A 21622-nucleotide genomic window follows, 5' to 3' on the forward strand; every position below is an offset into this window, starting at 1 on the left:
AGATCGCTGCGGCCCCGTAAGTCAGGCTTTCCTTCCGCAAGAGTGCTGCGTGGAGCGTAGCCATGAGGCGAGAGCCACCCGCCCACTTCAAGGCACGCGGTGGGACCTACTATGCCTTCAAGGCAGCAGAGTGAAGACATTGTTGGGAGAAAATGCTGCTGTCCCAAAAGCGGTATAGTGGTCAATTCCTCCCGATACTGCCCAGGTGTAAGCTCGGAATGGGGAGAGTGAAGGAGCTGGGGAGGCCCCAGGGGCAGAAAACAGGAAATGGAGACGACTGTCAGACGGGCTAAGGAGCCCCTGCTGTGGTCGGGCTAAGGAGCCCCTGCTGTGGTTACCGGCCCAGGCCCACGGCTTCGGACTGTGGAAAGCACACTGGACCTGAGGCAGACATCAGGAGATCTGTAACCTTAAGCAAGTCCCAACTGCTGAGGCTGTTCCCCTATCCGTAAGGAAGTGCAGAAGGAACACATAGTAGGCTTAACTTCTTGTACATGCTCCAAGGGTGTTGCTCCTGTTGGGCCCTGCTCAGGCTTCTGCTTCCCAAACCCGGGAAAGCAGGGGACAGTTCTAGAGTGGGCCTCAATATCAAGGCAGGTGCTGAGGCTGGTCCTGGGAATCCGAGCAGCAATCTATGCAAATATACCACAGAGCTGGCTGGTAAGAGACTGCAGTACCCCCAAGGTAGGCTGCATCTTGCCCTGGCCTCTAGCAACTCCCAGAATTTCCTAAGACAGAGGTGAGTAAGGGTTGGGAAATAAAAGGAAAAGCACCAACCATCCAGAGTCTTCTCATTCCGACTATTCTGAACGAATCTGAATATATCAAGAGGAGCTTGGGTTCCAGCCCCATAGGGATCTGGGGAGCAGTTTGGGCCCCGGAGAAAGCTAGCTGGAACAGGCTGCTTGTCCATGCTGCCTATCTCCTAAAGCTGTTCCCAGGGCAAGTCCCATCTGTATCTCCTTCATTATCCTTTGTCCTTTATTTTCCCAATTGAAGACACCGCCCCCCTCCACCCCACACACACCCATGGCAGAGAACAGCTGAGCCGGGAGAAGCTGAAGAAAACAGCTTTTTATTTGTTACTATAAGAACCAATTACAGAATCCGAGGTTAAAAAAACGGACAAAAGATCTTTATTTCTGAGAATTGGCGTACAAAAGGCGGAGGGGGCACAGGGAGGGAAGGAAAAGAGAGAGCATGGGCTGGGGTTGATGCCAGCTTAGGGGCCTCGAACTCCAATTAGGAAAGTCCGGACACCGGACAGGAAGAGAAACCCCCATTAGAAAAAAAAAGATAGACATGGCAGTCATGGCAGTGCACGCCCCCCTCCCCCAACCACCACCTCCTATCGATTTACTCTTCCCCTCCCCCATCCCCTTTCACAAAGGGAGGCAAAATTTTTAAAAAATTAAAAAACCCTCCCCCCAAAACTGTCCAAGACAACTGTGGGTCCTACCCCCAAAACAGGCTAGGTTCCCACAATGGGTCAAGTTCCTGCACTGTGCCCTCCACCACCAGGTGTGGAGAAACGTGGGAAGGGGACAAGCCTCCAAGTGGTAACACCAGAGGGCGCCCAACCCCTCCAAGGACACATAGTCACTTGCTCCCTCCCTCACTCACTCCTCATTCCCTTTGATACTAGAGGGAAGGGAGGTTGGATGCCCTGGGCACCCCCCTCTAGCTTTCAGCCCACCTCCCTTCCCCCACAGATGCTCAATCCTCCAGGACAATGGGCTCATTGGTGCTGGCAGGATGTGAGGGTGCAGACAGTGGGACTGGGGGCCGCACTGCAATCAGTGGTGGCTTCACCTTCAGCGGCAAGTTGGGCCGGCGGGCGGCTCGCCGCATTTCCAGATGGGTCAGAGCCTTCCGCAGGGCCCTGGCCAGGAAAAGAAGAGTGGAATAAAAAAGGCTAAGACTCTCGAGGTGAAACTCCACACTCCAAACTCCAGTTCTGCCTCCCGGCCCATTCTTTCCTACCATCCCCACCCCACACCCAGTCTTCCTGGAGCTGGTCTCGCTCAGAACTGTTATCCTCACATACCAGTCTGGGTTGTCAACCTCTCAGCCCCTCCCATGGTGGCCCCCCTACCTGGTATCCTTTGTGGCCACAAACACCACAGGATTGGGGGCATCAGCTGGGTTTAGTTTCTGACGCTTAGCTGCTGGCTGTGAGCTTGAGCGAATCCCTGAGGCCAGAGGCCTTCCGTTGGCAGAGAAGGGGACCCCCGCTCCTGCCATCTGGAAGGGGGTGGGCAGCACAATGAGAGCTGACTCACAGATTCCAATCAGAAATAAAAGCCCATCCAATCAGCCTGGCCCACTCCAGCTGTCAACTCACAGTTTCATAGGCCCGTTTCACCATAATGCCCCCCAGGCCCCGGTTCTGGGTCAGCTGGTTTCTGTTGATTGGTGTCTTGGTACCCCGAGGTGTTTTTGGTTTCAGAGGCGCCTGGGCCACTACCAAGAAAAACATAAGAGAAAACTTAGAGAACTTTCAGGCTTTCTCTTCTCTATGTAGTTTCCCTGGGCATCCCCAAAAGCAGTGACGGGGGGAGAGGTCTGGCAAGCAATTAGCACACAAACGGGATCTTAGCATTCATTCACTATGGATAGCTTCCGAGAACTGTTAACGTACAAAAAAAGTACAGGCTGTTAGACTAAATCTCTTTGGACTTTGACAGTGAAAGGATGACAGAGAACCTGACACCACCTAACCAGCCCCGTTCCCTACCCAGATCTTTGACGATGGTTGCTAGCGGCAGCCGCACCAGGGGGTGAATCTTCAACGGGGTCTTTGCAGCCTTAGGAAGTCGAATGGAGCCTAGAGAACAAAGAAGAAAGCTCTTGAAGGGGCTTCGCTATTCAGGCCTCTCCTACGGCCAGGAGCCATATCTACTCTCCTACCCAAGCGCGGTGGCCTGCTATCCCTGCTGTCATTAAACATCCAGAGAAACACCGGTCTCTGCTCTGCTTTCTGGCCAGAGCATCCCGACCTGCCACTAGCCCCACCACTCCTGCCCTTACACTCCGCCTTGATGGCATTGGCATTGATAGGGGCATAGGGTCGTCGGGCAGCCCTCCTCGGCTGTAACAGGTCCCTGCACATGCGTCTGGCCAGACGGGTGAGCTTTGTGGTCTGGAGCAGGAATGTTTGCCTGTTCTTAGCCAGCAGCTTGGCCCGGTTGGCGCTGGTCGTATAGGGGGAGAGACTTTGGGCTTCAGGTCTAGACAAATGACCCCTCGAGTGTGGCTCCTGAAGAAAGACATTGGGAAAAAGGGAAAACCCAGATGGACACTGAGGCTCTCCTTTCTTCCATTCTCTGCAAAAAGCAATTTATTCCTGCCTGATCTCTTTACTGCCATCCCCACCTACCTGTCTCTACAACCACCAACAAGCACACCCTCCCCACCCATATGCACATCAAACCATCACCAAACCAGCACCACTTAAGCGGCTGCGTATTCTGGCCTTCACGTAAAGCTCACATCAATATGCCTACTGCTCTCCCCTGCCTGGTCCCCACCATTCCTTACTGTTGTGCCCCGAGCAGCCCCCTCAAGCTGGGTCGGGGTCTTCAGTCCCCCATACTTCTTCCAGTAGATCCAACAGGAAGCACAGAGGCGGCACTGCATGTTGGGTGGGCCCCAGGCGTACCACTGGGCAGACTGTGTGGCTGTAAGAGCATGGAGAGAAGGGGGGAGTTTGGGAGAAATACGCGACCTGAGCCCCTCAGGTGCTTGGGCCAGAGAAGACCTCACCCACCCCCAACATCCCCATCCTTCCCTGGAACTCACTGTGGCAGCTCTCGCAAGTCAGGCCCTTCTGGAATCCAGCCCCATTCATGCCAGGTTTCGAGCCCACAGAGATGATCTGGTTAGGATTTGGCTTAGTACTAATGGGAACAGTGTGGGGAGAAACCAGGAACTGGTCAAGGAAGAGAATCCCATTTCCACCTCGTCTCTATCATCATTTGACTCTTTGACCCTGACTCCTGCCCACCGCCAATCACTGAGAAAAGCAGGAGATGGGGGGGGGGGGAGAAGAAGAAAATGCACCAGCCTCCCCCACCTACCACACTTACTAGGTAGGGATATAGACTTGTTTTAGTTTGCTGTCTGCTTCAGCAGCTTTCAATCTTTTCTGCATGAAGGGAAAAAAAGAAAGAAAAGGATCAGAGCATCTCTGCAGGAGGATGCCATCCACTTCCAAAAGCAGAGGTGAGCCAGAGGCCCCTGGTCCAGCCTTCCCAGGCCAGCCCATACCTGCTGAATATAGCGGTCTGTGGTTTTCCACATGTAATAAAACTGGACTATGCTGGCGAGTGACTTCCAAGGCAGCTAAGGAGGCAGAGGGAAGAAAAGAGAGCTGGCATCTGGCCCCAGATCCTGGTTCCTTCACTTGTCATCTCCTCCACCTCTCCTCCCAGCCCTATTTACTTACAAAGTCCTGGCGAATATCATTGAAATCCTTCCCGTACTTCTCCAAGGCCTCCTCAAACAGCATGGCCTCCGAAGCAGACCACTCCTCCATCTCATCCCGACACAGCACCGGGCCCCCCTGGGGCACCAGGGTCGACATGGCTTTCGCCAAGTCATAGCCATTCCTCTGCAACGTATCCATTGCATGGAACTACAGGGAAGGTAGGAAACAACACTGATGGCCCGAGCCCCTACACACCACACCCTCAGAGACCCTTCCTCTCCTGTCCCTGGACTCTGCACGTCCCCACAGACCCCAGCCTGTCCGACTGCCCAGCCGCATCTGCTCACCAGGGTGATATCTCGGGAGGCGGCGGCTGCGCTCATGTGCAGGCTTGGCTGCCGAATGGAGCTGCTGCAATCTAGCGCTCTTGCAAAGGTGCCCACAGCTCTGAGGGAGAGATTGAGAAGTCAAGAGGGAAAGAAGGAGGCATGAGTGGGCTGAGGAACTAAGCCAAATAAGGAAAACACCCATGCCAAAAAAAAAAAAAAATCAAGTCCACCTCTGAGAATTCCATGCAAGATGTCCACACCGCCCCCAGCCCATCTTCCCCATCCACCCACCCCTCACCGGGCCACCACGAGAAACTGATCAATCTGCCGGTCTGTGAGAGGGTTGTCTGGGTCCCAGACCTTCATCTCCATCTTCTGTTGGTTCCGATTATCAGATTCTCCTGGGAAACAGGGCGATGGCAACATCAGGGACAGGGAAAGAAAGAGAAGTGTCTTGACACTCACAACAGCACCTCATTCCTCCTTGTCTCCTGCTTGGACTCTATCAGCCATCTCAACTCTCAGACTTCTCTTCCCAACTGTGCCCATTTGCCCCTCTCAGGTTTCCAGGGTCCCATCCCATCAGGGTGGCAGCACAGAGCCATGAAGACTGGGCAGCATATAACTCCACGGCACACCATTCACAAACACTACCATGTTCGATGACCCAGTAGCCATACAGTCTGTCCTGTTGCTTACCCTCTGCCAGGCGATCTGGGATCTCAGCTTGGTATTTGCAACCAACTCTGATCTCCCCCTGATCAGCTAGAAGTGTCTTTTGCACAGGGTCAAACACCAGTGAGTAAAAAAAGCAGTCCTGGAGACAGAAAGAAAAGGTAAGCAGGCAGCAGTCCTCACAGGCAGGGGGCGGTGGGGAGGATCCCGAATTCCCAAGACAGGCAGTCTTCAACCTGTACCTCCTCACAGTTCTACTTTCTTCTGGCCTCTTGGGGCATACCCACCTCCCTCCTTCTTCTCCCAGCACCTCTTTCTCACCTCCTTTTCCAAGTACTGGCTCAAGATGTCAGTCTCATTCAAGAGGGTCACACTGCATTTCCCCCTACAGAAGAGAGGTCCGAAAACCCTGGGTGAGCTCCTCATTCCCTTTCCACAGCATCTCCAATACACCACCCCCTCCTCTCCATCTTCTAAAGAAGTGCACGCGGGCCACAGTGGCCCGGATTGTCCTATACCGTATGTGGGTGGCTGGTAACGATTCAAACTGCCGAGAAAGAAAAAGCTCCCGGTGCTTCAGCTGATGTCGCTGCTGCTCTGACACCCCTGGCTGCTTTGATTCCTCCTCAAACTCCCCTAGGAGATGAAGAAAGAAGCAGCCAAGTCAGAAACTAATTCAGAAAGAAGCCACCTTGGAAACTCTAACCCAGGGAGAACACTTTCTATTCTAGCTGGTTTTTTCACATTCCCCAGGCATCTGCCGCTCATACTCTTAGCCCACCAGCTTTCCCGCTTAGCCCTCTTCCCCATTACAGTGCTCCCAACTCCCCATTGCTAACGCCTTGGGAATAGCTGCTGAAGAGTGCAAAGAATGCCACAGAAACCCATCCCAAACCCAGGTGCCTATGCTCAGACGCCACTCATAAAGCACAAATCTGCCCACACTGGGCCCGGCAAGAATATCACACTCGTCTCTCTTGCTAAACCAGCCTGAGGTCCAGAAACCCAATAAGGTGAAAAATCATCACATAAGGTTGTGTTTACCAGTTCTTCTTTTCAGATTTCAGGAGTCTCTTTGATCTTAAACATCATGCAACCCTAACGACCCTTCACTGTCCACTTGGCTAATGACAGTTTGGTTTGTGGGGTTTCCAAGGACAGTACCTCTCAAGTCAGTGCCAACATCTTCCCCAGGCCCTGCAACTTTGCCCTAAAACCTTGGTGGAAAGGGTTAACTTGGCTGGGGGCCAACCAAAGCGGGAGGGGGCAGGACAGCCACAGGCCCAGGCTCATTGGTGCATTGTTCCCAACCTCAGGGGGAAGGGGGGGTGGGGGGTGCAGCAGGCTCCACCCCTCGCCTGTGTGCTCCGGAAACCCTGTGCTAAGGCAAGGGGGGACCACACCCCCCCACCCCTTCTGATTGGACAAGGCCAAGGTCAGCCCCTGCCAGATGGGGCTGGAAACCCCACAGGGCCAGAGAACTTGGTAGGCCTAGCTCCTCCTTAACCCCTTCATGCCCAAAGCCGCCTGAAATAAGGAAACTAATTTCAGAAGGAGGAACAAGAGGAAGAGGAAAGAAAGCCAAAACAGGAAAGGAAAAAGAAACAAAGGAAAACAGAAGGAAATATGTTTTTTAAAGGAAGATGAAAAGCATAAAGAGAACGAAAATAAGGCAAAAGAGAAACATGTAAAATGGAGTGGTGAGAAGACAGAACAAGTGAGAAAGAGGAAAAAGGCAAGAAACCTTTACTAGCTTCCTATTCTCTCCCTTCAATGTCTTCTCACTATCTCGTGATCATGAAATTAGGCTGCTTCCCTGTTACACAGGCTTCTACGTACAAGCTCTTCCTCCTCAACCTTGACCTTTACAGTCACCACCCGCTGTCCCAATGTACCCAAAACTGTCCCCCAAGGGTCCTGCTTCTCTAAACCCCTTCCTCGTCCCCTATTTAAATACTATCATCTCTTTTATACCCATCATTCAGATACACACACAGTCACACACAAGCCATTTTCTTCTGGCTTTCCTTATCGTGGTCTCTCACCCTGCTTCCAACCCCAACGTGTAAAAACAGGCCTTCCTCCGCAGACCAGGCATTTCCCACCCCCAAACTCACACCCCTGCTTTGGGCATGCTACCAGGGGAAACACCTGCTGGGGCATGCCCAGGCCTCAGATCATGGGGGGGGGAGTGGGGGGGTAAAGGTGAGGTGGGGGTGCGAAGACACTCACTGGCATTGCTATCAGCCAGGCTGTTGAGGCTACTAGAAATGTCCCTTCGCCGGAAAAGGCACACAACCTTTGCCTCCACGTTTCCATTTGCAGTCTAAGGGAATAAAAAGTGGCAATTAAAATTGGTCACTTTAAAGTAGAAACACATAAAGAAGAAACTAACAACAGTGAATAAAGTTCTAAGGGGTGTAAATACAAAGACCCAGGAAATTATGAATAAAGAGACTTACACTTAAGGACAGACTTCCAAACTTTCTCCCCCCCCCAAGACTTTCCCTTCCCTTAGCCCCCAAGAGATAGAACAGGAAAGTTCCCACCCAACTCTCAAAAGCCTTTCCTGAATACATCAAATGAATGAGTGAATGAATGAATGAATGAATGAATATGAATGGGCACTTAGGATAGGGTTGGTTCCCCGCCCCCACCCCTCTGGCTTCCACCTGAAGTTAGTGACCTCAGGAAAAAAAGACCCCCCAGCAGGGGGAGGGAGGAGGCAGGGAAGGACAGGGGTAGGACTCTGCTCCACTCACCTTGTTGAGCTCCTCAATCCGTCTAACCAGGTAAGGATTACTAGAAGAATTTTCAAAATAGACGTAATCTGTAGGAGGGGGTGGGGAAGCATCGGGAAGATCAGAGGAGGTGATGGGAAAAACTGAGCACCAGGGTAGGAGACAAAGTAGGCCTAAGAGGACCAAAAGGATAAGGGTCCAGGTAGAGACGACGCTGAAATGTGGAAGTGGAGACACTACGAGAAAACAAGGGGTTTCCCCCACCACTACCCCTGACCACCTAGTTCTTTTATCAAATCCTTCGCTCAAAAGTGAGCCTTAAGGAAGAGACAAGAAGCAGGGGGTCCCCCTGCAGTCCCCACAACTCAGCGGTGGAGTTGCACCCCAGTCTCGGCCAAGCGAGCAATTGTTGACTCTAGCACAGGGCCCTCACCCTTTAGAACCCCGGCGCACAACAACGCCCGGGGGAAGGAAACCTCCCGTCGGCTCCCGCTCAGGTGGCAGAGTGGTCGCCTCGGCCGCCCCGCGCCCCGCCTGCCCTGTCAGTTCCTTCCGAACCACTTTCCCAGGCCCCACTCCCCGACCCAGGGGCCCCCGACGCAACCCTGAGAGTGCCGTCGGGGCTGCCCGCAGCCTCTCCGGCGGCCGCGGCGCCCCGCCGCGTCGCCTTCCCCGCACCCTCGTTCCCCTGCTCCCGGTTCCGGTTCCGGTCCGCGCTCGGGACCACGCCGCCCCAGGCGCGGCTCCCGCGCTGCCGGGTGCCGAGCCTCTCTGGCCCCCGACCCCGACCTCCCCGCCGCCCCGGACCCCGCAGCCCGGGCGCCCTGTACTCACCCCCCACCCGGTACATGTTGGCCGCCATGGCCGTTCCCGCCGCCGCCTCCGGCCGCACAAAGGGGTCCGGGAGGCTCGCGGGGGCAGGGCTCGGCTCGAGGCGAAGCCCCGAGCGCGGGGCTGACGCTTCGCGGAAGTCTCGGTCGAGCCCGCGCAGCTGGCACCTCCACCGCCTCAGCCGTCGCGGTTCATCCCGGCCCGCGCTGTCGCCGCCGCCGCTACCGCCTCACGCCTGGGACGCCGAGGCCAGCGCCGGTCCGCTCGGCCTCTTCCGGAACGAGCTCGGCTCCCGCCGGACCGGAGCCAGACTCCGGCTCCCCCCCCCCAGCCCTCGCCGAACCCCACCAGACGCTGGGCTCTGCCGGCCGCCGGGAAGGCTTGCCCTGCCCGCCTCGGGGTTCGCCTCCTTCCGGAACACCTTCGGCCGATCCGGAGAACAAGGCCCGGCGCTCGGCTCAGGTCGGAGAGCGAGACCCCACAGATCGGCTACTTCCGGAAGAGATTCGACTCCCTCCGGCCAACCGCGGCCCGGCACTCGGTTATTTCCGTTGCAGCTCGGCCCCTCCTCCGAGGGCGGGAGAAGAGTTGGGCTTAACTCACTCCTAGCTGGAGCCCCGCAGCTCCGCCTGCGGCCCCGAAAGACTCGCGCGTCTTTGCGCTTCGCCGGGTTATTTGCAAGCGGCTTTGCCTGTTGTTTGCATGAGTGGCCTACGCTCCCCTACCCTTTCCAAACTCCTCTTTTTCTTCATCGCCACCCCCACAGGGTCCCGGAGGCCCCCAGCCGCGCCCCACAAAAGGACTGGGAGGCGACTTTGCTTTTGGTTTATTGCCCCTCAGCAGGCGGCGGGAGTCAGGGCCCAGGCTGGGGCTGCCCGGCTCAGCCAGCGGGTCTCTACAGTGTATGCGGGGGTGCCATTCGCCCCCTCCAGGGAAACGCGCAATCGGGAATGTCTCGAAGTCCAGGAAAGGTCGGCCCCTGGTCCTGGGGGTTTCGGGTGGGGCGGAGCCGCGCCGCAGGGCCGGTGGGTCCCCTCCCGCAGCGGTCAAACGTCGAGAGAGGAGGCGGGAGACAGCGAGGGGGTGCGAGAGGGCGTGGCGGGCGCCGGCCCCGCGCCCCCAGCGCCCAGCACTCGCCACTGGAAGATGCTGGCGTCCTTGCCGCCCAGCGAGATGAGGTGCGAGTCGTCGTGCGTGAACCGGACGCTGGTCACGTGGCTGCCGTGACCGCCGTACACGAGGCTCGGCGCCTGGGCGGGAAGGAAGACCGAGTTGCGGCGGCCGCGGAGCCCCGGGCCCCAGCCCGTCCGGCCCCAGAGGCCGCGGGAGGCCTCACCTTGGCGCGCGCGCACGGGTACTGGAACAGGTGCACTTTGCAGAAGTCGTCGGCCACGGCGACCACGCGCTCGTTGTGGGAGCGGCACAGGGAGTTGATGTCGGTGCCATCCGAGCCGTCTGGCCACACGCCTAGCACGGCGGCCGGCTTCAGTGCGGCCTCCTCCCGGTGGCCACCCACTGCCCAGGGCCGCACCGTTTCCGGCGCTCAGGCAGCCGCGGCCACCCACCGGCCGCGTTCCAGATAATCCTTCCCAGTCCCGACAGCCCAGGGCCTGAGGGGCCTCCAGGGCTGGATCTGCCAGTTTCTTGACGCCCACCCCTCGACACATGACCAGCATGCCGAGCCCAGTGCGGGCTCCACGTTCCCCACCCCTCCCACAAGTTTTCACGGCCCTACTCACCATAGACGTGGAAGCCCAGCACGCAGGTGTAGGTGGCCCACTCCCGGTCTCGGCTGTCATAGCGATTCCTCAGCAGCTTACAGCCTCCAACCACGTCCCCTAGGGAGAGGGAGCCCCCCCCCCCCCAAGCTCAGCTCTAACACTGCCCTCAGACAGGAAGACACAGGGAAGGGCAGGCTGGAAAGATGGGCTTGAGGTAGTGGCATGTGATCTGGTCACTGTGGTAGCCCTCGGCCCAGGACAAAACCCAGCCCCATGTGCTTCCTGAATTCTTGCTGAAGTTCTGACCGCTTCTCATCAGTTCCTCCTCCCTAGATAAGTCAATCCCTCCACACCTGCCCTGAGAAACATGTACAAAACCACCTCTTCCTAGTACATTTTTCAACTCCCTCAAGTCCTCATGGGGAAAGACATGGTGTAAAACTGTGTGTGGGGTTTTTCCAAATCACAGTATTTCTCCTATGTGTACAATTCCAACCCCACCTTCCCCCTCCCTATGTAACAGCCCCTCCACCTGGAGCTCCTACATATTCTCCTGCAACCCCTCCCAACCAGGAGCCCCCCCCAAACAAATAAAACCCACCTGGTTACCCATTCCCCATGCTCTCCCCTACTTCCACTCACAGTAAAGGATCTCATAGTCCCCAGAATTGGACATGATGAAACTGCCATCCTTGGACCAGTCAAGGTGAGTGATGAAGCTGGAGTGACCCTAGGAGCAAGGGTCAAGAGACTAAAAATGTAGCTACCGTTTCCCCTCCCCAAATACCCCTTAGTGCATTAGACCCCTTCAAGGAGTTTACCTGCTATGGGAATGCCCACCCTCCACCCCAGCTTCCTCACCACACAGCGGCCAAAGCGGCTGGACTTGGCACCATCACTGGAAACGCTATAGATGTAGATCATGTTGTCATGGGAACCGATGGCCAGGTACAACCCATCTACAAAGACAGTCACTCAGAGAGGGAAGGGCCAGGGACAGGTGTGGGTCCGGGGTGGGGGTGGCTCCCACCTGGGCTGTACCGGACCACCGAGAGCTGCTCATTGCCGTCAGTGATGTCTGACACGATCTCTCGGGTCTCTGTGTCCAAAACCAACCACCTGGAAGGAAGGGGGTGGAAAGCAGGTGTGAGGTTACCTGTCCTGGGCAGGGTGGGGGTTGGCAAGTTGGAGAGTCTCAGAGACACCGACAGAAAGGCTGCGATGTAGACAAGCTGTCACCACATCGGGTTTTTTTTTGTTTTGTTTTTTTAAAGAGAGGGAGAGTGGGGAGAGAGGCAGAGGGAGAAGCAAAGAGAATCTTAAGCAGGCTCCATGCCCAGCACAGAGCCCATGCAGGGCTCGATCTCATGACCCTGAGATCATGACCTGAGCCGAAATCAAAGAGTTGGACGCTTAACCAACTGAGCTGCCCAGGTGCCCCCTATGCTGCATTCTTATGCTGGGAAACGGGAAGGGGCTAAGGAGAGATCAACGCTGAGGGGCTTCTGATGCCTCTAAGAAAGGAGTACAAGGGCCGCCTAGGAGGACCTTATGGAGTCGTAAGCCTGTCACTTCTGTTTGTTAGTCTCTCCCATACCCCTCCTAATCCCAGCTTCTCTATCCTAAGCTGCCACCTCCTCCATTCCCAGGCTCGGAGGGAAGAGTGGCTGAGTGTGATGACGGTTGCCACAGGAGAGCTGGGGAGCCTCGGGCTGCAGAGAAAAGCACTGAGGAGCAGGAAGGTGCAGTTGGGGCTCCTGAGCAGGCAGCAGCCACACTCCTCCCCCCACACACACACACCCCACTACCGGGGAACCCTTCCCATACCTCCTGCTTTCCCCTCCCAGGAATCCTGGCTCCTCTCACCTCCCTGTGTTCAGTCCTACGGCCACAACTGCCCCACTGGGGTGGAAGTCAGCACAGAGACCAGTCTCCTGGGAGGGGGGAGAAGGTGAATTCAGGAAGATGCCTTTCTAGTGAAGGTTCCCGGATGGACACCTCGTCATGTTGGTAACACCAAAGCCTTCTCCTCCCAAAGACGAGACGGGGAGGAGAGGGACAGTAGACCTGGGGTGGAGGCAGGGTGTCACTGGAGCCTAAATGAGGCGATACTCAAAATGTTTAACAGCCAGAACCGAGCTGGGAAGCTGTGCTGGAGATTAACTGTTTGTTGCACATCAAGGGGAGGTCTGGGGGTTCAGGGGCAAGAGGGTAGTGCTCGGGGGAAATGGAGGCATCTGCACAGAAGAATGGAGATTTTAGTAGCCCGTATAGCCATACCAGTACAAACGGGCTGCCTCTGGGGAGAACAGAAAAGGATGTTGGGGAAGGAGTGGCGGCCACAGAAGCCATGGTGGGTGTGGCACTGGGGAGCCAGGGACGCAGGGCTCTACCTTGAGGTCAATGCTCCAGGCCAGCGCATGGCCCTCCCCATCCCACAAGCAGAGTTGCCGGTCATGGCCACAGGTGAGGAAGCGGTTCTGGAAGGGATGCGTGCAGAGCCCCCAGAGCTCATCCGTGTGGCCCTGCAGCAGAGCATGGGCTGTCACCTCGGCCCCACCTCAGTAGCTCTTCCCACCCTCCTGCCCGGAGCCCTCGCCCCCGAACCTGAATTACAGGGGAGAAGCCCTGGGCCAGATCTCCCCTCAGCAATGCATTCTTCGTGGTTCCCACCAGCAGCTCAGAGCCCAGCCCCTCTGCAATGGCCCGCACAGCTCCGAAGTGCTCAGGAATCTGCGGAATGGTGGCGGAAAGTCAGGGGCCCACTGGCCATTCCTCTTCCTCACCCCCTCCCCCAAGCCCAGCCTAGCCCTCACCTCAGCCTCCTGGAGGGCCACCAATCCTGGCCCCCACTGGACTAGCCGGCGGTCCCGTCCGCCACCACTCAGCACAGTCCCGTCCCGCCGGAGACACAGAGCAAAGATGGACCCTTCGTGAGCGTGGGCCTGGGCCACAATCCCGTAGGTCTCTGTTGGCAAAGTCATGAGTGGGTCACGCCATAGGGGTGCCAGGGAGTGGGGAACTGGAGCAGCCCTGGCCGTCACAATGAAGTAATAACTTCCAGCTGTTGAGTACCTACTGAATATGGTCTCTGATCCTCGGCTATTATTTTACCCAGTTTACAGACTGGACAACTGAGGCCCAAAGACATGAGGTAACTTCCTAAAGGCCAAAACAACCGGCGGCAAAACTGGAATGTGAACCCAGGATCTGGCAGACTCCAAAACCCCGGCCCTGCCCCTTTGCCATGGTGTCCCTACCCTTCTAGACAGCCCTCCTAGAGGGCCCCCCTGGGGCCCACAGACAACTATCAACTCTTATGGTAAAAAAAAAAAAAAAAAAAAAGGAAAATCCTCTTCTCCGTTCCCACAAACCCTCTGGGGTACTAGACTTCCCAGATACCATCACCCCCAACCACATACCTTTGGCCCCACCCCTGCCTGGGGTCCTGGAATCTGAGAGGCTCCGCCCCCAGGTGAGAATGTTCCCCTCTGAATCCCCAGTGAGAATGTCTCCATCCGGGAGGAACACAAAGCAAGGGATAAACTTGGGTTTCTTGTATTTCTGGGGGAGAGGCGAGCAGAGAGCAGGGGTCAAAGGGAAAGGCCTTTGAAAGTCACAGACCGTCGCCAGTTGGGTAGTATTAGGGTCTACAGTACTCAAACCAACACTTCCACCTCCACTCTGTCCTCCCGCACCACGCTGCACCCATCCACGCCTCACCCCAAAGACACCCTGTTTCCGGGTGAGGGTCCCGTTCCCAGGAACCCCTGTTCCTCCACTCCAGTTCCAAAAGTGGACGTGGGATTTCCCGCTGGTGACAATGCAGCTGCTGTCACGAGGGCTGAAGCCAACGGCCAAGACTGAGTCATTTGTACTCTGAAGGGAAGATACCAGATTCAGCCACCCCAAGCCCTGAGCACCCTCACTTCACTCGACTCCTCAGTTTGCATCCTGACGGCAGGTCTGCTGAAGTCCCGAAACCCTGGGACACGCCTTCCTTCCGGACCCAGACCCTGGTTCCCTAAGACCACCCCTCCCAGTCACTCATGATGCCAGCACCGCCCTAAGGCCTGACGTGTGGTCGGTCCCTCAGGAGGCCAGAACTTCCATAGTTCCCTTTCACAGCCTCAGAGAGGCTAAGGGGCTCACTCCAGGTGAGCCAGCCCGACATGAAGTCAAGGTACGGGGAAGTCTAGAGTTCTCTCTGTACTCCACGGCCCTTAGCTCCCTGACCTCAGTGCCGCACCAGGCCACCTGGACTCCCTCCTCACCTTGATCTCAGCCAGCTTTGTGCCTCGGCTGCAGTCCCACACTGACAGCATGTGCTCATTGGAATCATCCACCACACAAAGAAAAGCACCCTGATCCTGAGAACGGGGGACACAGCGGAGGGGCTGAATGAGGCCTAGAGGTCTGTGCGCTCACAGTCATCAGGCAAGGGCTGCCATCGCGGGTTGAGCGGGCAGGAGAAGTGGACATCTGTCCCTTTCTCAGGAAGATTGGCTGGGTAGGGTTCAGGAAGGCCAGAACTTCGGAGGTGTCCTGGTGAAATGCAAGAAGGAGGTTCCTGGGCAAGGAAGATGGGGGTCTAGAGGCTTTAGGGCCAGCTCACCGCCACTGAAAAGGCCAGGGCTCCCACGCCCCGCTCGAAGGCCCCCAGTCCAATCTCCTGCAGCTTCAGCAGGGTCTCTGAGTCCCAGACGTGAACCACCGGCTGCAGGGGCTGGTAGAGGAGAAGGGGTCAGGGCTGTGAAGGAAAGCCAGGCCGGAATTTCATCCTGCCTGCCTGCTGTTTGACTTTGGCCTTACCTTTCCATCTTTGTCCACTCCAGCTGTCTGTCCTGAGGCTACACGAACACCATCGGGGTGGACGGCTAGGCTAGGTGGGGGAGGAGATGCTCTAGGGAAGGGGGTCGGTCTCTCAAGACCCCCAGGACACCTTCTCCATGCTTACAGAGCAGCAAGGGAGCTCCTCCTTCCTGCTCCTCCACACCCGCCCAGACCCTGTTCCTGCCAAGCCCACTATCCCCACGCCTATAGCTGCCCACTCCCACGCCCCAGGCCCCTCACCAGCGAACGCAGTCCGTGTGGCCCCGGTAATGTCTCTGGCCGCCACCTCCAGGACCCCCTGGGCCCCCCTCCGGCCGGTATAGCACCACCACACAGGCGATAAAGTAGACCACCTCCCCAGAGCGCAGCACAAACAGATTAGAGCGGGAGTCACGACCCCTGTACCCATAACTGGAGTGGGGATCGCAGTCAAGGAAAGGGTCAGACCAAGGGCAGAATGAGGAAGAGAGGGGACAACGGAAGAGCTTCTGGCTGACAGCACCATCGGCAGAGGACGGTAGGGCAGGACTCAGAGGGCTTTCTGATCCCGCTGACCCGGGGGAAACCGTCAGGAAGGGGGGGTTCCCAAGATGGGAAAGGTGGCTCCCGTGGGACCGGAGGGGGCAGGATACACCCAGTCAAGGCTGAGGGTCTCCGGGGGTGGGCCGCTGGGCAGCTCCTCAAGGCTGCGGATGCCAGACGGGATGTACATGGTAATGGGGCGGCCGCGAAGGAACATCTTCACTGAGATGCCTTCTACAGAGAAAAGGGGGGTGTCAACCACCACCCTGCAGCCTCCCTTTCAGGAAAGCCAGAGCAGAACTCTACCCACCACACCTCACAGGTCCCCCACAATAGCTCCTGGGGCTGTAGCCCAAACCCCAAGTCCGTCATCCCAGTTCTTCCGGACTCCTCTGTACTTACCCAAATTATAGTTGCTCCTCCGTGACCCAGGACCCCCGGGGCTGGAGAGGGGGTCTTTCCCTCCACGGCTGTTGGGAAGAGAGAAAAGCAGAGGGATGCGGTCAGTTCCCAAGACCTAAGTGGGAAAGGGCAGGACACAAGAAAGGAGGTTCCTCTAGAACCCAGTGATGTCTGCATTCGGAACATTCGGGGCCCCAAGTAGATGGGGACGTGCAGCCCCATGTAAGAGACAAGAAAGTTTAGGCTAAAGGGACAGAGCACACGGCACAAAGCCCTAACGCTTGTGACAGGCTGTGCGGCATGGCAAGGAGGGGCCCTTTCCCTCTAGACCACCAGGCTTCTGGCTGGCCTTTTCATTTCTCCATCTGTAAAATGGGACCAAAGGGAATCCAGAATGTACACCAGCCCTGCCTTTCAGGGATCTGGGAGGTCAGCAAGAAAGTCCTTATCTCTCCAGAGGAAAGTAACAGGTGAATTCCACAAACAGCTGTCACTAAATACTAACGCAGTAATAGCTCTTCAGAGAATAAAGGAGACCAAGGACAGGGCTCGAATAAACACTCAGGTGTCCCGGCGCTTGTATGCACTCTGAGACAACTATACTCAGCCACTAGGATTTCCCCTTGCTCTCTAGAAATAAAGCCTGGTAGATTGGGGTGGATGGGGCAGGGAGTGCTGAGGGGTAGGGCTGAAACTCTTCTGAAAACAGTCGTCCATGAAAATCATGAGAGCTTTTGGTACCTCTTAGAATCTTGGAAGGTATGTGGTGATTTGGTAGAACCAGAGTCAGGAAGAGTAGGGTTCAAATCCTAGCTCTAGCTGTGTGACCCCAGGCAAATGACTTACCCTCTCTGAGCCTGCTGCCTCACCTGGACAATGAACAGCATGAGACCACCTACCCCCCAAGGATGTCGAGGGAACTGAATGAGATGGAGGAGGTCGAGGGTCTAGCACAGTGCCGGGAACACAGCAGGCGCCCCAGGAGTGCTTGTTCCTTTCTTCCTGTTGGGCAATGAGGTCCCCCCACCCCACCCAGGGAAGTGAGGTGAGGGATGTGGAAATCAAGAGCCTGAGCCTGGGGTGGGGCGGGGTTCAGGGTGGGGGGGAGCCTCGCCCACCTCTCCGTGCTCCCTGACCGCAACAACAGGTTGGCCGAGGAAGCTGCCTTCCGGGAGAGTTTCTGCCGAGGCCGTTCTGAGGGGGATGAGGAGGAGGAAGAATTTCTCCGTGGCCTGGGAGGAGCATAGTGAGCAGGTAAAGATCAGTCCCTCTGCTCGTGCTCCGCAGTCCTCCCACCCCTCCAGGGCCTCTGGCACAGGACACTTACGTGTCAGCGCGCTGCGGGGGCTGCACGAGTCTGAGGATCCCTGGGGGGCCTGGGGAGCCAGTGCCACTGCTGCTGCTGCCCCCTCCTTCAGACTGGGTCCCACTAGGCTCTTCACTGCCCCCCTGCGGGGCTGGGGGCCCATTGCTCAGGCCAGGGGGTCCAGGGGATGGCTCGGTCTCCACCTCTGTCTCTGTCTGGGTGCCCCGGCTCACCAAGGAGGGGCCGCATGTGGGTGGCAGTCCTGGGGGCACTGCAGGGCTGCTGGGGAGACAGTGAAATCAACCTGATGCCCCTAGAGGTCCCTAGAAGGAAGAGGAAGAGGGTGTGTGACAATAGGCATACCTGTCCCGTGTAGGAGCAGGCGTGCCAGGGTCCTGCAGGGGGCTGGGGGGGGCGTGCAGCCGCAGCAGGCGGAGGGCCTCCGCCAGGGCTGCTTTTACCAGCTCCATCTCCTTCTCCTGCACCTGAAGCCGCCGGCTCAAGGACTGCAGGGCCTCCTGACCAGGGCCCTCACCTGGAAAAGGGGCAAGAAGCACTCAGAACGTACCCACCACCTGAAGAAAGGGTTGAGGGGATTCTGTCTTCCCCCAACTTCGCATTCATCCAATAGGACTACCCCCTTCAAGCAGCCCCAAGCTTGGAGGCTGTCCCGGAGGGGAGGAGACGGGTGGTAGAGGATCAAGGGCCTCCTTCTGGCAGGGCAGGCGAGGAGCCTGGCAGAGCTCCCTTCCTGCTGCTGTCTCAGCCTCCGCAAAGACAGGGAGTACCATGGAGTACCAGGGGGGAAATATGGAGTACTGCCCAGGAACGTGGGAACCACAGAGGGAGGCGCAGCGCAGCCAAAGGACGACCGCCCACCCCAGAGCAGGCTCAGGTCTCCAGGGAAGGCAGAGAAACTGAGGATGGGGCGCGAAAGAAAAGGGGGGACACGAGGGTACAGTCATCTGAGGGCTCAGAGGACCAGGAGAAGAGATCGAGAATGACCGGAGAGGGTATCAGCGGAGACAGAGTCATAGTGAAGGTCCCAGGGTTACAGTGACCGTCAGAAATAAAACGACCCGAAAAACCAGGAGAAGAGGCCCAGAGTAACACAGGGAACAGAGAAACATCGAGGGGCCCAGAGTAACATGGGGAGTGGATGACGTTGAGGAAGTTCGAAATGACAGTAGGAGATCCAAATAACTAGGGAGAGCGACCTGAGGAACAGTGGAGGATGCTCAGAACCCCTGAGGCCGAGGAGCACGCGGGGACGCCACCAGACAGCCGTCGGGCACTGGCAGCGGCCGAGCGGCCGGCGCTCCGGGAAGGGGCACGCCGCCCGCCCCGCCCCGTACTCACCGGGCCCCCCGGCCCCGTCCATCCGGCCCCCGGCTTGCTCCGAGCGGCGGCGGCGGAGGAGGCTTCTAAGCCGCCGGGGCCATGGCCAGGGAGAGGGGAAGGGGAAGCACCCCGGGGCGCGCGCCCCGGGCAGGGCCAACCCGCTGACCCCCGGGCCCCCTCCGGGCCTCCGCCCCCCAGGCCCTTCCGGGATCCCCGCCCCCGGGCTCCCTGGGGTCCTCTCTGGTCTCCTTGCCCCAGCCCCTAGCCCCTGGGGGCAGAGCCGACCGACCCCTCCCCACTTCCGCGAGGGGGCAGGGGCGGGGTCACGAAATGGGTCCTTTGCCCGGGGGCGGGGCTTTTCCTAAGGGGCAAGGCCAAGGCATCTCGAATTGGGGCTGGCAGGGGCCAGGGCAGCGGGTTATTAAGGCTGGGGAGGGGGGAGGTGGGCGGATTCCCAGGGTATTGGGGTCAGGGTGGCATTAGCCCAGCTCAAGCCGGGATGGGCTGACTCAGCATCCTGCCCCGGCCAACCGTCGTCCCTGACAGCTCTTGCTTTCCCTTGGGCAGAGATGGGAGATGGCGCCGGTGTTGCCCCTGGTGCTACCCCTCCAGCCCCGCATCCGTCTGGCACAGGGGCTCTGGCTCCTCTCCTGGCTGCTGGCGCTGGCCGGTGGCCTCGCCCTCCTCTGTAGTGGGCACCTCCTGGCCCAGCTGTGGCAGCTCGGCACCTTCTTGGCTCCCTCCTGCCCATTTGCTGCCCTCCCCCAGGTTGCCCTGGCGGCCGGTGGGGTGGCTCTGGGCACAGGACTGGTGGGTGCGGGAGCCAGCAGGGCCAGCCTGGATGCGGCTCAGTACCCTCCCTGGCGAAAGGTCCTGGGCCCACTGCTGGTGGTTGGCACTGCTGGGGGCGGGGGTCTTCTGGTCCTTGCCTTGGTGCTAGCCCTGGCTTTACCTGGGAGTCTGGACACCGGGCTGGAGGAGGGCCTGGGGACTGCCTTGGCTCACTACAAAGACACAGAGGTGCCCGGACACTGTCATGCCAAACGGCTGTTGGATGAGCTCCAGCTGAGACACCACTGCTGCGGGCGCCACGGGTACAAGGATTGGTTTGGGATCCAGTGGGTCAGCAGCCGTTACTTGGATCCCAATGATCAGGATGTCCTTGAGTGAGTGTTTCGTTTCTCCCCTCCCCTCATTCCTCCTGGCCTCCTTCCCCTCCTTTGCCTCCTCCCCCCCTTGAAACCCACCTCGCCCCACAGGCAATAAATAGAGCCTAGTGATTGAGGGAATTGGTTACAGATCTGCCATTTATTAGGTGTGTGACCCAGGGCGTGTTACCAAACTGCTCTGGGCCCATTTCCTCCTCTGTAGGATGGCGATAATAGGACCTATCTTGCAGACTTATTGTGAAGATAAATGAATTATGCATGCCTCCCACGGGTAAACCGGTCAGCAAAGGTCTTCTGTGTTTCCCTTCTCAAATCCCGCGCCCCGTAGCTTCTCCCACAGGCCTCTATTTCCAGACATCCTAACACCCCTGCCCCTCTCTTCGCAGCCGCCTCCAGAGCAACGTGGAAGGCCTGTATCTGATTGATGGTGTCCCCTTCTCCTGCTGCAACCCCCACTCGCCCAGACCTTGCCTGCAAAGCCGGCTCTCAGAGCCCCACGCCCACCCTCTCTTTGATCCCCGTCAGCCCAACCTAAACCTCTGGGCCCATGGATGCCACGGGGTGCTGCTGGGGCACCTGCAGGGCTTGGCGGGCACGCTGGGCGGCGCGCTGGCTGTCACCTTCCTGCTGCAGGTGAGTCGGCAAGCGTCTGAGGGCTCCCTCCATCTGGGCCCCCTCCCTGCCTCCAGCCCTGGCTCCGGAGCTGTGGGCCCTCACAGACCTCTTTCCTCTCGCCTTCCCCACAGATTCTGGCGCTCCTGGGCCTGCGGTACCTGCAGACGGCACTGGAGGGGCTCGGAGGAGTCATCGACAGGGAGGGAGAGACCCAGGGCTACCTCTTTCCCAGTGGGCTGAAGGACATGCTGAAAACAGCGTGGCGACAGGGAGGGGTGGCTCACAGGCCGGCACCTGAGGAGGCCCCCCCAGAAGAGGCGCCTCCTAAGGGGGGTCTACCTGAGGCCTAGTGGCCCGAAACTCGGGGGTGGAGATTGGGAGGGGGGAAGGNGGGGAGGGGTGGACAGGACTGAAAACCTCCCGACTCCTTACCAAGACTCCAGGTTGGGGGGGGGGTCCCTGGGATTAGAGGAGGGGTTAAGGACAGTTACAGAGATAGACTGGGGACAGCCGAAAACTAGGTGTCCAGGGCCTAGCCCCTGTGGCCAAGAGCCACCAGGGAACACAAGGCACCCAGGGTGATGGGAAGGTGACGGGGGAAGGACTGGAGACTGCTCCTGGCACACAGACTTAATAAAACTTTTGGACTGAAGCCACTGATCTTCCTCTTCAAGGNTTGACTCTGGTAAGGACCAAATGCAAGAACCA

At 57.9% G+C, this 21622-nt stretch overlaps 3 protein-coding genes across 8 annotated transcripts; 1 reads left to right on the top strand and 2 right to left on the bottom strand.

Moving 5' to 3' along the window:
* Positions 1–1054: 1054 nt before the first annotated feature.
* MTA2 (metastasis associated 1 family member 2) lies at positions 1055–9454 on the bottom strand. Of its 2 annotated transcripts, none has more exons than XM_034646400.1 (18): positions 9009–9454; positions 8196–8263; positions 7666–7759; positions 5952–6069; positions 5755–5818; positions 5458–5575; positions 5057–5159; positions 4777–4876; positions 4448–4636; positions 4270–4344; positions 4089–4147; positions 3802–3899; positions 3541–3680; positions 3031–3259; positions 2738–2827; positions 2345–2463; positions 2096–2244; positions 1055–1882 (listed from the first exon to the last, which is right to left on the bottom strand). In XM_034646400.1, the coding sequence occupies exons 1-18, from the start codon at positions 9034–9036 to the stop codon at positions 1717–1719; spliced, it is 2007 nt and encodes a 668-aa protein (XP_034502291.1). In that variant the 5' UTR covers positions 9037–9454; the 3' UTR covers positions 1055–1716. The 2 variants fall into 2 exon arrangements, with proteins under 2 accessions (XP_034502291.1, XP_019661638.2); XM_019806079.2 differs by lacking the exon at positions 9009–9454 and adding an exon at positions 8608–8671.
* A 109-nt stretch (positions 9455–9563) lies between these two features.
* On the bottom strand, positions 9564–19278 carry EML3 (EMAP like 3). 5 transcript variants are annotated; one of them, XM_002925367.4, is made up of 22 exons: positions 19149–19278; positions 18153–18324; positions 17811–18068; positions 17602–17715; positions 16484–16551; positions 16192–16315; positions 15800–15970; positions 15539–15608; positions 15342–15452; positions 15001–15096; positions 14450–14605; positions 14149–14290; positions 13543–13694; positions 13334–13459; positions 13120–13251; positions 12593–12660; positions 11757–11845; positions 11588–11685; positions 11369–11456; positions 10745–10843; positions 10342–10472; positions 9905–10255 (listed from the first exon to the last, which is right to left on the bottom strand). In XM_002925367.4, exons 1-22 carry the CDS (start codon positions 19168–19170, stop codon positions 10052–10054), a joined length of 2691 nt encoding a protein of 896 aa, XP_002925413.2. In that variant the 5' UTR covers positions 19171–19278; the 3' UTR covers positions 9905–10051. The 5 variants fall into 5 exon arrangements, with proteins under 5 accessions (XP_034502288.1, XP_034502290.1, XP_034502289.1 ...); XM_011232535.3 differs by having other exon boundaries at positions 17811–18071; XM_034646397.1 differs by lacking the exon at positions 10342–10472 and having other exon boundaries at positions 9564–10255.
* Positions 19271–21566, top strand: ROM1 (retinal outer segment membrane protein 1). The gene is made up of 3 exons (XM_011232534.3): positions 19271–20296; positions 20686–20932; positions 21046–21566. The coding sequence occupies exons 1-3, from the start codon at positions 19707–19709 to the stop codon at positions 21262–21264; spliced, it is 1056 nt and encodes a 351-aa protein (XP_011230836.2). The 5' UTR covers positions 19271–19706; the 3' UTR covers positions 21265–21566.
* The last annotated feature ends 56 nt before the right edge of the window (positions 21567–21622 follow it).

Source organism: Ailuropoda melanoleuca, chromosome 16 (genome assembly GCF_002007445.2).
Source record: "Ailuropoda melanoleuca isolate Jingjing chromosome 16, ASM200744v2, whole genome shotgun sequence".
Classification (NCBI taxonomy): domain Eukaryota; kingdom Metazoa; phylum Chordata; class Mammalia; order Carnivora; family Ursidae; genus Ailuropoda; species Ailuropoda melanoleuca.

Bases quoted from the DNA above. Each gene is read 5' to 3' on its own strand.
- MTA2 (XM_034646400.1), bottom strand. From the start codon at position 9,036: ATGGCGGCCAACATGTACCGGGTGGGGG. The intron at 7,760-8,195 runs GTGAGTGGAGCA...TTATTCCCTTAG, and splicing joins GGATTGAGGAGCTCAACAAG to ACTGCAAATGGAAACGTGGA. The intron at 5,576-5,754 runs GTGAGAAAGAGG...TTCTGTCTCCAG, and splicing joins GCCAGTACTTGGAAAAGGAG to GACTGCTTTTTTTACTCACT.
- EML3 (XM_034646397.1), bottom strand. From the start codon at position 19,170: ATGGACGGGGCCGGGGGGCCCG. The intron at 11,457-11,587 runs GTGAGGAAGCTG...CCTTGCTCCTAG, and splicing joins GCCGCTTTGGCCGCTGTGTG to GGTCACTCCAGCTTCATCAC. The intron at 10,256-10,744 runs GTGAGTAGGGCC...CTTCCCGCCCAG, and splicing joins GCTGGGCTTCCACGTCTATG to GCGCCGAGCCTCGTGTACGG.
- ROM1 (XM_011232534.3), top strand. From the start codon at position 19,707: ATGGCGCCGGTGTTGCCCCTGGTGCTACCCCTCCAGCCCCGCATCCGT. The intron at 20,297-20,685 runs GTGAGTGTTTCG...CTCTCTTCGCAG, and splicing joins AATGATCAGGATGTCCTTGA to CCGCCTCCAGAGCAACGTGG. The intron at 20,933-21,045 runs GTGAGTCGGCAA...CCTTCCCCACAG, and splicing joins CTGTCACCTTCCTGCTGCAG to ATTCTGGCGCTCCTGGGCCT.